Source organism: Aphelocoma coerulescens, chromosome 29, assembly GCF_041296385.1.
Source record: "Aphelocoma coerulescens isolate FSJ_1873_10779 chromosome 29, UR_Acoe_1.0, whole genome shotgun sequence".
Classification (NCBI taxonomy): Eukaryota; Metazoa; Chordata; class Aves; order Passeriformes; family Corvidae; genus Aphelocoma; species Aphelocoma coerulescens.
In genome coordinates, this window is record NC_091042.1 from 1,992,678 (window position 1) to 2,007,644 (window position 14,967).

Consider the following 14,967-nt stretch of genomic DNA (forward strand, 5'->3'; position numbering starts at 1 on the left):
GAAAACGGGGAAGGGAAGGAGGGGAATGGGGGGCTGGGGGTGGATCGCAGAGGCCAAGCTGCAGGAGAAGGGGGAACCCGGGGAGCAGCAGATTTCGGCGGGGGAAGGAAACGGAGTCCCTGGAGAGGGGAGCTGCTGCAGTTGCGGGGGGGGGGGTGGGGGGGGCGGGGGGCGTTGGGAGCCTGTGGTCCCCGCTCTGCCTCCCCCCGACCTGTGCCCCCCCGGAGCAGTGACCCCACGTGTCCCGTCAGCCCCAGCCCCGATGTGTTCGCCCCGGTACCGTGACACCCCGGCCTGTGCTGGGAGCAGGAGGGGGTGCGGAGGGGTGGGAGGGAAAGGGGAAGAGGAGGTGGGGGGGCCCAATGTAAAGAGATTTAAAATAAACCAAAGCCGGGTCTGGCAATGAAGACGCCGAGGCCTGGGACCGGGGAATATACAGGTAATAATACTGCTCACATAGAAAAGTAATAATCCTTCATTTGTACATTTATACAGCGGCTCGTGGCCCCCCCCCCGGCCCCCCCGCCCGCCCCTGAGGCGGGGGCTGTGCCGGGCCCGGGCCCCGCGGCCCCTCGCCCCCCACGCCCCTATGCCAGGGGGTCTGCCAGGTCATCGTCCCCCCGCGCCAGCAGCTCCCGCTTCTCGTCCGTGCTGGCCAGGGAGTTGCGGCTGTTGTGGGCGCCCATGTACAGCGTGGCATAAACCGGGTTGGTGAAGTTGGTGGGCTGCGGAGGGGAGGGGGAGCAGGTGGGAGGGGGCACGGACATCCCCCCTGGCCAGAACTGCCGTCCCCAGGGGTGTTCCTTGCCCTGGGGCGACTCAGTGAGAGCCCCCACCAGCCGTGACCTCCTCCTGGGACATGGGATAGCCCTGCTGGCCCTGCCTGCAGCCCCCAGTCCCAAAGGGTTTGTGGCCCCTCAGAGCCCCCCCAGCCCCAAAACCTTTGTGACCCCTCACAGCCCCAAAGGCTTTGTGACCCCTCAGAGCCCCCCAGACCCAAAGGCTTTGTGACCCCCTCAGAACCCCCCAGCCCCAAAGGCTTTGTGACCCCTCAGAGCCCGCCCAGCCCCAAAACCTTTGTGACCCCTCGGAGTTCTCCTAGTCCCAAAAATCTGCGAATCCTCAGAGCCCCCCCAGCCCCAAAGGCTTTGTGATGCCTCAAAGCCTTTGCGACCTCTCCAAGCCCCCAACCCTGAAGCCTTTGAGACCCTCAGAGCCCCGCCAGCCCCAAAGCCTATTCAGCCCCTCAGAACTCCTCCAGGACCACTGCACAGAGAGCCCTGAGAGCTGCAGCAATGTGCCCCCCATCCCAGCACCCCCCACTTTGGGCAGGACCCTGCAGAGCCGACAGCCCCTCACCTTGTCAGGGTCCAGGGCGAAGTCTGCGTCCAGCAGCTCCCCCACGTCGTCGTCGGGCTCCCCCTCGTACATCTTGTAGGTGGGATTCCCGATCTCCACGTTCATGGCACCGTTGGTCATCCGCTGGTGCTGGAAGCCCTTGGCACTGAGGTGGACGAGGCAGAGGGTCAGTGCCAGCGACACCCGCCAGGGACAGCCCCCATCCCCTCCACCCCACCGGACTCACCCTTTAATTCTCCACTTGTACCAGACAAAAGCCACCACGGTGAGGAGGATGAGGAGCAGCAGGATGGGGATGACGATGGAAGCTGTTCCTGTGGGAGGAAGGTGTGGGAACAGTCAGAGCCTGGGGGGCGGGGGCAGCGCTCACACACCCCCACCCCAGCTCCAGCAGCCTGGGCTGGCCCTGTCCCCCCTCCACCACAGCACAGGGTTCAGGAGTCGCACAGGGGCACTGGGTAGCCCTGGATCACCCACAACGACCCCCCTGGCACGGCGTGGTGTGGAAGGGGGGGGTCACACACTGTCCCCCACCCCCACTTACGGCTGCTCTGCTGCTCGCCCACGATGAAATCCTCGCAGCGCGTGCCCGTCATCCCCGCGGGACACCTGGGAGCGCAGGGAGAGCACCGGGATTAGCGGGGCAGGGCCATGCAGGGAGGGAGGGAGAGGAGGGCACAGACCTGGGGTCAGGCTGGGGCAGGGGCACACAAATGGGGGTGTGTCAGTGATGGCTCGGGGGGCACACAGCCCGCCTGTCCCCCCCTCCCCTCCATGCCCCCCAGCCCCCTCCTCTTACAGGCACTCGGGCAGCTGGGTCTTGTCGCTGATGGAGCAGGTCCCGCCGTGCAGGCAGTAATTGTCACAGGTCAGGCAGCTCGGCGCTATCTTCCCATCAGGGCAGCTGTGGGGCACAGGGGATCAGCCCCATGGGTACCCTCTGTGCCCTCCCGGATGTTCTGTGCTCCCCCCAGCCCTCCGGGACTCGGCTGTTGGCTCATCCCACCAGCACAGCTCACGGCTGAACTGCACCCACGGCTGGGACACCAGGATGGGCTTTGGGGTGACACTGAGACACCTCCATCTCCTCCTCCCAGGATCACCAGGTCCCCTGGATTTATCTGCCCTAAATTATTGACCCAGCTCTGGCCAATCCTAACAGAGGGGAAAAGGTTTTCTCTGGGGGTCTCTGTGCCCACCACCCCTTTTCCTCCCTCCAGCTCAACATTCCCAGCACCTACATGCAGGAGACCTCCCCGCTCTGCTTGTTGATGCTGCACTTGCCCTCCTGGCACCGGGAGCACTTGTTCTCCTGGCACTGGGCGCCCTCGAACTGAGGGGGGCAGCGGCACTGCTTGGCACCGCTGGCCGTCATCTGGCACACGCCGTCATTCTCGCAATAGTCAAAGCACTGCCCTGTGGGAGACGAGGGTGTCAGAGTGGGCAGCACACTCAGAGGGCTGCTGGTGGCCCCAGTCCCCCACGGAGCACCACCACTGCCCACACAGCATCCCCCAAAACAGCGGGATCTGGGAATCCAATCCCATCGGTGCTGTTCCCAGAGGTCCCCAAGCACCTCCAGAAGAGGGGGACCAGGGAGCCCCACCCCTGATGCTGTCCCCAGGGATTCCCACACAGAGGGGGGGACCTGGGAGCCCAATCCCTCTAGCACTGTCCCCAGAGATCCCCAGACATCTCCAGGTGAGGGACACCCACCCTCCCGACGCCCCCACTGCTGTCCCCACCCCGTGGCACTCACGGTACTGGCAGCGGTCCCCGATGAAGGTGGGCAGGCAGCGGCAGGTGGGCTGGTTGCCCTGGTTGACGGTGCAGCTGCCGTTGTGCTGGCAGTAGTCCGTGCACACCTGCTGGTTGCACCGGGGCCCGGTGAAGCCGGTGGGGCAGCGGCACGTCGGCATTCCTGGGGATAAGACCCGTTAGCTCCGTGTCCACCTGTCTGTCTGTCCGTCCATCCGTCCGCTCAGGACCGGCCGTGATCCCCCTGGCTCACCCGAGGGGGAGGCGGCGCAGGTGCCCCCGTTCTGGCAGTAGTCCCAGCACTGATCGATCTGGCACTTGTCCCCGTTGTAGCGCGGCTGGCAGCGGCACTTGGCCTGTTTGCGGGCGTTGAGGAAGCAGCTGCCGCCGTTCAGGCACACCAGGTCGCACGTGTCAGTGGTGGGCACTGGGAGGGAGGCATGGAGGGGCTGGGGGTGAGCAAGACCGCGCTGGCAGGACCCAATCCCCCTCCTCATCCTCATCCTCTCCTCCTGCCGTGTCACCTACCGACGGGGGAGACGGTGGGCGAGGGAATGACCACGCAGGTGCCGTTGTCCAGGCGTTTGCCGTTGGGGCAGGTGCACACGGGGCCGCTGGGGCTGAGCAGGCAGAGCCACTCGCACTTCTTGCGGTCACAAGGGTTGGTCACTGCGGGAGGGGAGGGCACAGGCGGTGAGGATGGCAGGGAGAGGACGGCGGGGTGGTGACAGCATGGTGACCCACAGCCCTTCTTGCTCTACAGCACCCCTAGGACACTCCCCTCCACAGCCCTGTGCTGTCCCTCCCATGCCCTGGGGTCACCAGCTGACCGCTCACCACTGCAGCTGGACTCCCCCAACCCACCCCACCAACCCCCTGCTCTGCCCCCCCACAAACCCCCACTTTGGGCAGGGAGCTGGGGGTCTGCGTCCCATCTTCCCAAGCTCTGCCAACACTCCCCTCACCCTCTGGCACCTCACATCAGATACCAAGCCCTGGCACCTCCCTCCCACCCCAGGGGGAGCAGGGTGGGGGTCCCGAGCCCACACACACCCTCGGGCTGCTTGTACTGGTGGTAGAGCACGACGTCGGTGGCGTGGTTGAGGCCGGACGTCAGGTTGGTGACAGCCTTGTGGCCGAACTTGTGAATCTTGAAGATGCGGTTGTTGATGTAGGTGACGCCGTAGATGTAGTCCTCGAAGATGTCGATGCTGAACGGGTGGCTTAGCCCTGGGAAAGCCAGGAGGGGACATGTGGAGGCAGGGATTTGGGGTGGGTCTGAGGCCGGGGACCCCCATGGGGCACTCCTTACCCTTCTTGTTGTCGATGGCCACGACAGGGTCGGTGCCGTTGAGCCGGATGCTGCCGATGACGGAGAGCTTGGCGTCGGCCCAGTACAGCCTCTCGTTGTGGTAGTCCACAGCCAGGCCTGAGGGGACACAGCCCCCAGTGAGCCCCCTGAGCCCCTCCTGACCAACTGACCCACAGAGCAGCCCCATCACCCTTCTACTCTGAGCCCCCAGAACAACCCTCCCCAACACAAATGGTTGTACATGTCCCCATCATGGCTTTTGCCCCTGTCTCTCTCTCACCTGTTGGCCACTGGATGTTGTCCTGCACCAGGGTCTCCCGCAGCGTCCCATCCATGGCGGCCGTCTCGATCTTGGGATGATTGCCCCAGTCTGACCAGTACATCGTTCTGTAGGGACACAGGCAGCTCATTCCCAGGGGAACAGGACAGCCCGGTGACCAGCTGGAGAAACCCTCCTATGTTGTCCCCACAGCATCCTGGAGTCACCAGGTAACTCTGGGGCAACTCAAACACACACAGAGAGTGACACTGGGACATGGGGAGCTGCCACCACGGGTGGGCTCATGGTGAGGGGAGCAGGGTGAGGGCTGGGCAGAGGGATGGGACAAAGGCTCAGGTCTCTCACCCCCGCAGCGGGTCAACCACGATGGCATGGGGCTCATCGATCATCCCCGAAATCAGCGTCTTGCGGTTCTCGCCCTTCATCTGCGCCACCTCAATGACGTCCCGCCCCGAGTCCGTCCAGTAGATGTTCCCGGCCACCCAATCGATGGCGATTCCCCGCGGCATCTTCAGCCCTGAGATCTGCATGGGGAGAGCAGGGACAGGTGAGGGAGGACAGGGAGGACACCATCAGCCCGTCCCCGCCGCGCCCTGGCAGAGCTCGCTCACGTTCAGGTGGGTGACGCCGCTGTCGATCTGGCGCCGGTTGCGGTTGGAGGCGGTGGAGGCAGAGGAGGAGGCGGGCAGCTCCCGGTACGAGATCCTGCCCATGTGCCAGTTGGTCCAGTAGATCTTGTTGCCCTTGACGTAGATGTCCATGGCGTCGATGCGCACGTTCTCGTCGCCCTGGAAGGCCGGCTCGTAGGCTGAGTTGGGGTTGAAGGGGTACATGCTCCGGATCTTGTTGTCGTCCGCGATGTAGAGGATCTGGTGCTCGGAGCCTGCAGAGGAGGAGGATGAGGAGAGTCTGGCCTGGCCTGGACTGGGAACAGGGGCTCAGCCAGGAACGGGGGCTCAGCCAGGAACGGGGGCTCAGCCAGGAGTGGGGGCTCAACCAGGAACAGGGACTCAACCAGGAACAGAGGCTCAGCCCAGCTCTCTGGTGGGACAGGGACAGGGTCACTGCGAGCTCATCATCGCCTTGGGGCTCTCTGTCTGGGATGGACAGACTGACAGCACTGGCAGGAGGATGGAGGGAAGAGCACAGGGGTCCCATTGGAGCTCTGGGGGCATGCAGGGGGGTCCTGGGCACACACACAGAACCCGTGTGGGTGCCTGTTTTCTCCTGACCTTCCGCCTTGCACATGTTGTCTGTCTTCATGAAGTTCTTGGCACAGCTGCAGACGTGGGAGCCCTTGGTGTTGTTGCAGAGCTGGGAGCAGGTCCCGAAGCGCAGGCACTCGTTGATGTCTGGGCAGCGGGAGATGGGATCAGGGGAGACCCCAAGGGAGTCCCCACAGACCCCGACTCTGCCCCAAGGACACAATTCCTGCCGCCCGAACTCCACCCCAGCTGTGAAATCACATCTCACCAATGCCAAACCCCACAGCCCGATCCTGAGCCCTCTCCAGCTGCAGCGGGAAGTACCTTGGCAAAAATTCTTGTCCGGCACCTTTTGGAAGCCTCTGCGGCAGGTGCAGTACGAGGTGGACTGGGACTGGACGCAGTGGGCCTCATCCCCACACATGGTGGTGTTGGTCATGCAGTCGTATGACTTGTGCTCTGCAGGGGGATGTGCCGTCACACGCGCGTCACAGCGAGTCCCCCAGCCCACACCGGGCCCCCGGCTCCCCACCCACCCTGGGAGCAGGATTCCTCATCGGAGCCGTCGCCACAGTCATCGAAGAAGTTGCAGCGGAGGTTGGCGCTGATGCACTTCTTGTTCCCACACAGGAACTCGTTCTTGTCCTGGCTGCAGCTCTTGGGCTTGGCCGTGGGTGACTCTGCGGGTGGGGGGCAGCAGTTGTGACCCCCAAGTCCCGGGCACCCATCCCCACGGGACCCTCTGGGAGCAGGCAGGGACTTGGGATCCTGCATCTGCACCCCGATTTTGGGAGGGAAGACCAGACAAAGCCAATCCCAACACCTGGCCTGAACCCTGGGCTCTGGGATGACCATCCCAAGGGCTGCAGTGACCACGCAGGCACCCTGGCCAGGCGGGCACAGGGCTGTGCCCGCGGGCAGCTCCACTCACCGCAGTCCTTCTCATCCGTGTTATCTCCACAGTTGTCAATGCCGTCACACTGTCGACCGATCCACAGACATACCCGGTCATTCTTGCAGCGGAACGGTCTGTTGGGGGGACACTGGAATTTCACTGCACCAGCAAACAGAAACAAACGGTGACGGTGAAAGGAGACGCCGTAGCCAGGCTGTCACACTTGTCACGAGCTGCTGCTCGGCCTCTGCCCGCTCTCCGGGGAGGGCTGTCCCACGCGGGCGAGCGGGCTCCGGAGGCTGAAGCAAAGAGACTGAAGCAAAGACAATCGCCCAGCTGCTGTGAGCCCTCTCCTCGCCCAGCCCCGGCCCCCATCCAAGCCCCCTCCCCACTGCCAGCCCTTAGTCCCGCTCAGCCCCTCTGCGACTCCTTTCCCTCAACTGGAGCCACCTCCAGCCCCTCAGCCCCACCGGCCACCCCCGAGAGGAGCTGTCAGAGGTCTCCCCAGACCGTCCGGTCCCTGCAGCAGTGCCCGAGCCCCGGGACTGCCGCCCTGTGAATGGGAGGGCTCCGGGCAGAGGCACCGCAGGGTCACTCACAGCACTCCTCGGGATTCTCGTCCGAGTTGTCCCCACAATCATCCTCCCCGTCGCACTTCCAGGCCAGGGGCTTGCACAGGGTGTTGTTGCACTGGAACTCGTCCAGGGGACACGTGCGAACTGCAACAGCGCAGGAGGGGACACATCAGCTCGTGCTGCCCTGCTGCCAAAACCCCGGCCTGGGGCCGCAATCCCAATTTCCAGCACGGACAGGGGTGCCCAGGGCTGGGTGGGTTTCCAGGGCTCAGATGCATGTCCATGTGTGCTCAAGGGTGGGGCAGAGAGGGGTGGACACACACAGGGGAGCACTCCTACCCGCAGCAGGGACACGAGGGCAGGGAGGGGGTGACACGACCTGCCCTGACGGGACAGGCAGTGCTGCAGTGGGGACACAGGTGACACGGCGGCAGGGAGGGGGTGGACACGACCCGCCCTGACGGGACACGCAGCTCTGCCATTACCCCCGGTGCCGCAGTTCTCCTCGTCGGTGCCATCCATGCAGTCGGCGTCGGCGTCGCAGCGCCAGCGCATGGGGATGCAGTGCCCGTTCTTGCACTGGAACTGGTCAAACTCACAGCGGGGGGTGCAGTCTTTCTGCAGGGGACGGGCGAGGGACACGGTCAGCAGGGACAGCGTGGCCGTAGCAGCCGGCTGTCCTGTTGCCACACCCAGGCTCTGAGCCCCAAGGCCACCGGCAGAGGCAGGGGTGGGGATGTGTCTCCGTGTCCCTGTGTCCCCCTCGCCGCTGCCGTACCTCGTCGGAGCCGTCGGCACAGTCGTGGTCCCCGTCACACTTCCACCTGCCCGCGATGCAGCGGCCGTTGGCACACGAGAACTCGCTCTCGGAGCAGGGCCGGGGCGCTGGGGACAGAGAACACGGGGTGTGCCCTGAGCGTGGGGACACGCAGGCTGCGAGGGAAAGGGGTGGCCCTGGCTGACACGGACACACGGCCGGTGGCACTGGGGACAGGGGGGTACAGACAGAGCGGGGGGAGCTGCCAGAGGGGCACGGTTGGCACCACCTCCCAGCCCCTTCCCACCCCACTCCAGGGCTCCTGGCTCCCTGCGGGGGTGTTGGGGGGCACTGTGGCTGCCCCCCAGGTCACTCACTCTCCACAGGGCAGCACCAGCCCCACTGCTGCCCACCCCGGCAGGAGGAACTGCAGCGGTGCCCTGGCAGAGCCTCGTCCCCGTCCCCCCTCACAGGGCACGGGGACAGACACCCCCTCACAGCTCACTGGCACGGCCAGTGCCAAATCCAGGAGGACGGCACGTGGCACAGCCGCCTGCCTGGGATGGCTCTCGGGACCCTTCCCCTCCCCACGGCCTCGGGGTGTTGGGGCACAGGGACCCTCTGGTCACGGCACAGGACTGTGGGGGAAGAGGGGGATGGGGGGTGTCCAGGTGGAGCAGGGAGAGTCACGGTGGGGATGGGTTTTGGAGCCAAGTCCAAGCCATGCACGGGCCCTGCGGAGCAGCAGGGTTGGACCCTCCCCACTGGAGGGAGATGCTGGTGCTGATGCTCAGTAAATCCACCTGGATTGTCCGGTCCTGACCCCTCTGCCCTCACCTAGAAATTGTTGCCTTCATTGATTTTAGAGAGACTGTACATGGAATTAAAAGATTTTGGCAGGAACCTACCTCTGAGCGCCCCATAACGACAGTGTGAAAATGGAGAAAAACATAAGATGAAGTGAAATGGCACAAACTCAAAAACACGACGGGAAATCAACAGAAAAGAAAACAAAAGCTGCACCCTGAAGAGCTGCAGGGAGACAGAGGGACCCGGTGGGCACTGCGGGGTGGGAGAAGGGTCTGGCAGCAGATCCTGGTGCCACCCCACAGGCAGCCTGGGATCCTCTGGGTGCTGTGGGGTGGGAGAGGGTCTGGCAGCAGACCCTGGTGCCATCCCACAGGCAGCCTGAACCCCTCCAGAGGGACAGAGCCACAGTGGAGCCCTGGGAGTGGTCCTGTCCATGAGTACACTTGTGTTCCTTGGCTGCTCAGTGGGGCAGGTGCTGGCACACGAGTGGGAGCTCATGAAGGGGCAGCACTGGACTCTGTGCCCCAGCTCTGGGGATCCCCATGCGCTGGCCCACGCCTGGGGTTGTGACCCGGGTCCCTCCTGACAGCTCTGTGTGTCCCCACTGCCATCCCAGGTGCCACTGCCAGGCAGGGAGTGACACACGGGGCGATGCTTGGTGGCAAAGCAGGAGGAGGTGCCCTCGGGTGACTCCGGCCACACAAGGAGCGTGTTGGGGTCACCTCTTCCCTGTCACCCATCACCCTTGGGGTGTCTCCTTGGCACAGCCCCCCTCTGCAGGGCCAGGCTCTTCAGACCCCTGGAGTCAGGGGTGTCCTGGCTGGGGGACACCGTGGCTCTCCCGGCCACCAGCCTGACACTCTCTGGCAGCAGCAGAGGGGCTGGGGGGGCCCAAACCTGTCCCCTCTCCACTGCTCCTCCCTGGGGACAGCAAAGGCTCGGGGGTGGCACGTACTGCAGCTCTCCTCGTCTGAGTTGTCCCCGCAGTCGTTGTCGTAGTCGCACTGCCAGCGGCCTGGCACACAGCGGTTGTTCTTGCAGCGGAACTGGTACGGCTCACACGTGCGCTCGTCTGCGAGGGACAGCAGGGACAGGGACAGGGTTAGGCCATGGATGGGACAGGGACAGGAGTCAGCACTGCCCCAACCAGGGGAGGGACAGGACAGGGACAAGGACAGGGATCAGCACTGCCCCAAATCAGGGCATGGATGGGACAGGGACAGGGGTCAGCACTGCCCCAGATCAGGGGAGGGACAGGACAGGGACAGGGACAGGGGTCAGCACTGCCCCAAATCAGGGCATGGATGGGACAGGGACAGGGGTCAGCACTGCCCCAGATCAGGGGAGGGACAGGACAGGGACAGGGACAGGGGTCAGCACTGCCCCAAATATGCCATGGATGGGACAGGGATCAGCACTGCCCCAAATAGGGAAGGAACAGGGACAGGGGTCAGCACTGCCCCAACCAGGGCATGGATGGGACAGAGACAGTGGTCAGCACTGCCCCAATCAGGGGAGGGACAGGACAGGGACAGGGGTCAGCACTGCCCCAGATCAGGGGAGGGACAGGACAGGGACAAGGACAGGGGTCAGCACTGCCCCAAATCAGGGCATGGATGGGACAGGGACAGGGGTCAGCACTGCCCCAACCAGGGCATGGATGGGACAGGGGTCAGCACTGCCCCAATCAGGGGAGGGACAGGACAGGGACAGGGGTCAGCACTGCCCCAATCAGGGGAGGGACAGGACAGGGACAGGGGTCAGCACTGCCCCAAATAGGCCATGGATGGGACAGGGACAGGGGTCAGCACTGCCCCAAATCAAGGGAGGGACAGGACAGGGACAGGGACAGGGACAGGGACAGGAGTCAGCACTGCCCCAAATAGGCCATGGATGGGACAGGGACAGGGGTCAGCACTGCCCCAAATCAGGGGAGGGACAGGGACAGGGACAGGGACAGGGACAGGGACAGGGACAGGAGTCAGCACTGCCCCAAATATGCCATGGATGGGACAGTGGTCAGCACTGCCCCAAATCAGGGAAGGGACAGGACAGGGACAGCGGTCAGCACTGCCCCAACCAGGGCATGGATGGGACAGAGACAGTGGTCAGCACTGCCCCAAACAGGGAAGGGACAGGGACAGGGGTCAGCACTGCCCCAAATCAGGGGAGGGACAGGACAGGACAGGGACAGGGGCCAGCACTGCCCTGCATGAGGGCATGAATGGGACAAGGACAGGTGCCAGCACTGCCCCAATCAGGGGAGGGACAGGACAGGGACGGGGACAGAGGTCAGCACTGTCCTGAACGAGGGGAAATATGGGACAGGGACAGGTGTGAGCACTGCGCTGCATGAGGGGAGGGACAGGAAAGGGACAGGGACAGGCGCCAGCACTGCCCAAAACAAGGGGAAGGAAGGGACGGGGACAGTGACAGGGGTCAGCACTGCCCCACACGATGGAAGGGACAGGACAGGGGTCAGCACTGCCCTGCACCTCCCTCTGACCCAGCCCTGCCCACGCCACTCAGAAAAGGAGCAGCTGGAACTCCTGGGGCACCCCAGAAGAGACAGCCAGTGCCAGGACAGCCCGTCCCTCGGGGAGCAGGGACACAAGGTGATGCTGGCTTGTCCCCGCAGCCCCTGCTCACCGCATTCCTCCTTGGGCTCATCGGATCCATCCCCGCAGTCGTCCTCCCCATCACACTTCCAGCGAGCCGGGATGCACCGGCCCGAGTCCTTGCACCGAAACTCATCCACACCACAGGTCATTTGGGCTGGAGGGGACGAAGTGACACAGGCACAGGGATCAGCACTGGTCAGGCATGTGTTGTTCCCTGCAACAGCCTGGAGCTGGGGGAGATCCCCCTCCCTTCCAAGCATTGTCCAGGGAGAAGTCAGGGGGAGGAGGATCCCAGCAGGACAGATCCAGGCAGAGCCACCACCACCATCGCCCACTGCCCACAGGGACTGAGCAGGGACTGAGGAGGGGCTGGGGTAGAACTGGGCAGGGACTGGGCAGGGATCGAGGAGGGACCGAGGAGGGACCAAGGAGGGAATGGGCAGGGACTGAGGAGGGACTGAGGAGGGACTGAGGAGGGACTGGGGTAGAACTGGGCAGGGACTGAGGAGGAACTGGGGTAGAACTGGACAGGGACTGAGCAGGGACTGAGCAGGGACTGAGGAGGGACCAATGCAAAACTGAGCAGGGACTGAGCAGAGACAGAGCAGGGACCAAGGAATGACCAAGGAGGGACTGAGCAGGGACTTGCCACCCTGCTGTCACACAGAGGTGACCAGTGGCAGTGAGGCCCCATCTCACACGTGGCCAGCCCCCTCTCCCCATGCAGGCCCCTTACTGCAGTTGGCGGGTTCATCGGAGCCGTCCACGCAGTCGTTGTCACGGTCACAGACCCAGACACGGGGGATGCAGCGCTTGGTGATGGCACATTGGAACTGGTTGGGGGCACAGGTCACCTCCGCTGCAGGAGGGAGGAGGGGTGTCAGGAGGGGCAGTAGGGCAGGCAGGGACCAGCCACCCCTTGCCCCAAAAACCAGCTGCAGGGCTGAGAGGGGTGCAGGTGCTCCAGGGATCACAAGGGTCTGCTGTGCTCGGCAGAAGGGATGGAGCAGAGCCATCAAGCGGCCCCAGAAGACTCCCCGCTATGGGGGGGACAGGGAAGAGGCCACCAGATCCCTCAGCTGGGCAACAGGCTCAGCCCAAATCCACTTCAAGGGATTTAAGGATTTCATTTCCACTTAGGAGACAGCAGCAGGGGGTGATGGGGACAGAGGGTCTGCGGAGAAAGGCCTGGGACACTCCAGGGAGCCAAACACCCCAAGATACAGACCAGAGCCCGTCAGTGTGGCCCACGCTCGCTCCCACCCCACACCCCGAGCCCCCCACTCACGGCAGTCCTTCTCGTCCTCGCCGTCCCCGCAGTTGTCCTGCCCGTTGCAGCGGAAGATGCCGGGGATGCAGCGGTTGGTGTTGGTGCACTTGAACTGGCTGGGCAGGCAGACGTGGATGTCTGGGGGAGGAGGTGACACGGTCAGGGGGTGACAGGCTGCAGCTGTACACTGTGGGGGCCTGGGGGTCACGAGGGAACGTGGGGAACCTACCACAGTTGGCCTCGTCAGAGTTGTCCTGGCAGTCGTTGTCCCCATCGCAGATGAAGGCGGGGTTGGTGCAGATCCCTGTGGAGCACTGGAACTGCCCTGGCCTGCACTTGAACTCAGCTGTGGGGTAACACAAGGCCACAGGTTTGCTCTGAGGAACATTTTTAGGGCAAACCTCAACCTCAAACCCCTGCTGGACCCCTCTGGGGTCCTCTGCATGGAGCCAGCACCCAACTCCAGGCTCAGGCACTGCTCCACGGGACAATCCCAACACAGGGACAGGTGTGTCCCACTGCTCCCTGAACCCCATTATTGGACTGACCCTCCCCTCCACGGGGCTGTCCCAATAGGCCAGGGGTGCTGGGACATGGGGGGGCTGTGTCACCCCCCGGCACTCACGGCAATCCTCTGGCTCATCCGACCGGTCCCCGCAGTCGTCCTCGGTGTCGCATTTCCACCAGAAAGGGATGCACTTGTCATTCTTGCAGACAAACTGGTGGAGAGAGGAGCCCGTGAGGTGGCTCGGGATGGGGAGGGGGACCCCGAAAGATTTCATCCCCAGCGAGCTCAGCCCAGGACACTGATCCTGTGCTGTCCCCTCCAGGTATTCCCAAGTCCCAACCTGGAGCAAAGCCTTAACCCCACCCAAGCCCCGGGGTTTGAGGAGAGGGGCAGAAGAACATTCCAGAGCTGGAGGCTCTCTTGCTCCCCTAGACACCCCCAAACATGAAGTGCCACAGGAGGGAGGTGCTGCCTGCACCCACAGAAGACCCTGCTGCACCCCAGCACCCCTGGGGAGACCACGGTGGGAGGGACAGGGGCACAGGGAATATCCAGGCAGGCAGGGACAGGCAGGGACAGGCAGCAGGGGGTTACCTGGCTGGCTGTGCAGTTGGACACACAGGTTTTGCCATCGGTGCCCAGGTAGAAGTTGGTGGGACAGGCACACTTGTGCCCCCCGCCCGGCGAGAGCAGGCAGAGGTTGCTGCAGCCGCCGTTGTTGATCTTGCAGGGATGGTCGGGAACTGGGGAGAGCAGGGGGACAACAGCGAGTCAGACCCGGCTGGGGACCCTCAGGGTGGCGTGGGAGCAGCAAGAACCCTTGTCACCCTGCTCCTGCTCCCCCTGCCCAAGCCAGCGTCTCTCCATGTCCCTTTTCCAGGGTGGTTCCCCAGCACAGTGACCCCCGGGCCGCGCTCACCGTCGGGCTGGCGGTACGGGTGGTAGATGTGGATGTCCATGGGCCGGTGTAAGGTGCTGATCAGCAGCGTCTTGTTGGCTCCCGTCGTCTTGTGGGCCCGGTTGATGGACTTGGTCTCCCAGTCGGTCCAGTAGATGAAATCCTCGAAGAGGGTGAGCGCGAAGATGTGTGGGATGTCCTGGCTCAGCACTGCGAGGGGAGCGGGCGCTCAGCCAGGGGCTGTCCCACGTCCCCCTCCCGCAAGGAAGCAGCCACTGGACACAGAGAAGTGGCCAGAGCTGGGGACTGTCCCCAGCAGCCCTGCGTCCCATTCCAAGGCCTGGCCCACAGCCTGGACATCCCCCCAGCCCCGCTGGCGCTGCGGGAGCCCCGGCGCTCTCACCCGTGTGCCGGTTGGAGCCGTCCAGGCTGGCAAACTCGATGTAGTCCTCACGAGCATCGGCCCAGTAGATCCGGCTGTTGATGTAGTCCAGGGTGAGGCCGTTGGGCCACGTGATCTTGGTGTCCACGATGACGCTGCGGTTGGTGCCGTCCATGCCGATCTTGCCGATCAGCGAGTGGTCACCCCAGTCCGTCCAGTAGAGGTAGCTGGGGATGGAACAGAAGAGCAGGGAGAGGCTGAGTCAGAAACCATGGAAATTCCTCCCTGTGAGGGTGATGAGGCCCTGGCAGAGGGTGCCCAGAGAAGCTGTGGCTGC

General features: G+C 64.1%; 1 protein-coding gene across 4 annotated transcripts in view; it reads right to left on the reverse strand.

Moving 5' to 3' along the window:
• Positions 1-554: 554 nt before the first annotated feature.
• Positions 555-14,967, reverse strand: part of LRP1 (LDL receptor related protein 1) — an 80,094-nt gene continuing 65,681 nt past the window's right edge. For all 4 annotated transcript variants that reach the window (XM_068997655.1, XM_068997653.1, XM_068997654.1 and 1 more), the window contains exons 60-89: positions 14,652-14,857; positions 14,270-14,458; positions 13,945-14,093; positions 13,468-13,561; positions 13,072-13,188; positions 12,861-12,980; positions 12,309-12,431; positions 11,601-11,726; positions 9,907-10,023; positions 8,163-8,269; positions 7,870-8,002; positions 7,409-7,528; positions 6,846-6,968; positions 6,451-6,594; positions 6,239-6,373; positions 5,942-6,061; positions 5,321-5,592; positions 5,055-5,233; positions 4,710-4,816; positions 4,430-4,546; positions 4,171-4,347; positions 3,646-3,786; positions 3,371-3,544; positions 3,119-3,280; positions 2,601-2,775; positions 2,159-2,263; positions 1,904-1,968; positions 1,586-1,673; positions 1,360-1,504; positions 555-725 (exon numbers count right to left, since the gene is read on the reverse strand). In XM_068997655.1, coding sequence (XP_068853756.1) covers positions 588-725; positions 1,360-1,504; positions 1,586-1,673; positions 1,904-1,968; positions 2,159-2,263; positions 2,601-2,775; positions 3,119-3,280; positions 3,371-3,544; positions 3,646-3,786; positions 4,171-4,347; positions 4,430-4,546; positions 4,710-4,816; positions 5,055-5,233; positions 5,321-5,592; positions 5,942-6,061; positions 6,239-6,373; positions 6,451-6,594; positions 6,846-6,968; positions 7,409-7,528; positions 7,870-8,002; positions 8,163-8,269; positions 9,907-10,023; positions 11,601-11,726; positions 12,309-12,431; positions 12,861-12,980; positions 13,072-13,188; positions 13,468-13,561; positions 13,945-14,093; positions 14,270-14,458; positions 14,652-14,857 — 4,168 coding nt within the window. In that variant the 3' untranslated portion in view covers positions 555-587. The remainder of the gene's footprint in view (positions 726-1,359; positions 1,505-1,585; positions 1,674-1,903; positions 1,969-2,158; positions 2,264-2,600; positions 2,776-3,118; positions 3,281-3,370; positions 3,545-3,645; positions 3,787-4,170; positions 4,348-4,429; positions 4,547-4,709; positions 4,817-5,054; positions 5,234-5,320; positions 5,593-5,941; positions 6,062-6,238; positions 6,374-6,450; positions 6,595-6,845; positions 6,969-7,408; positions 7,529-7,869; positions 8,003-8,162; positions 8,270-9,906; positions 10,024-11,600; positions 11,727-12,308; positions 12,432-12,860; positions 12,981-13,071; positions 13,189-13,467; positions 13,562-13,944; positions 14,094-14,269; positions 14,459-14,651; positions 14,858-14,967) is intronic.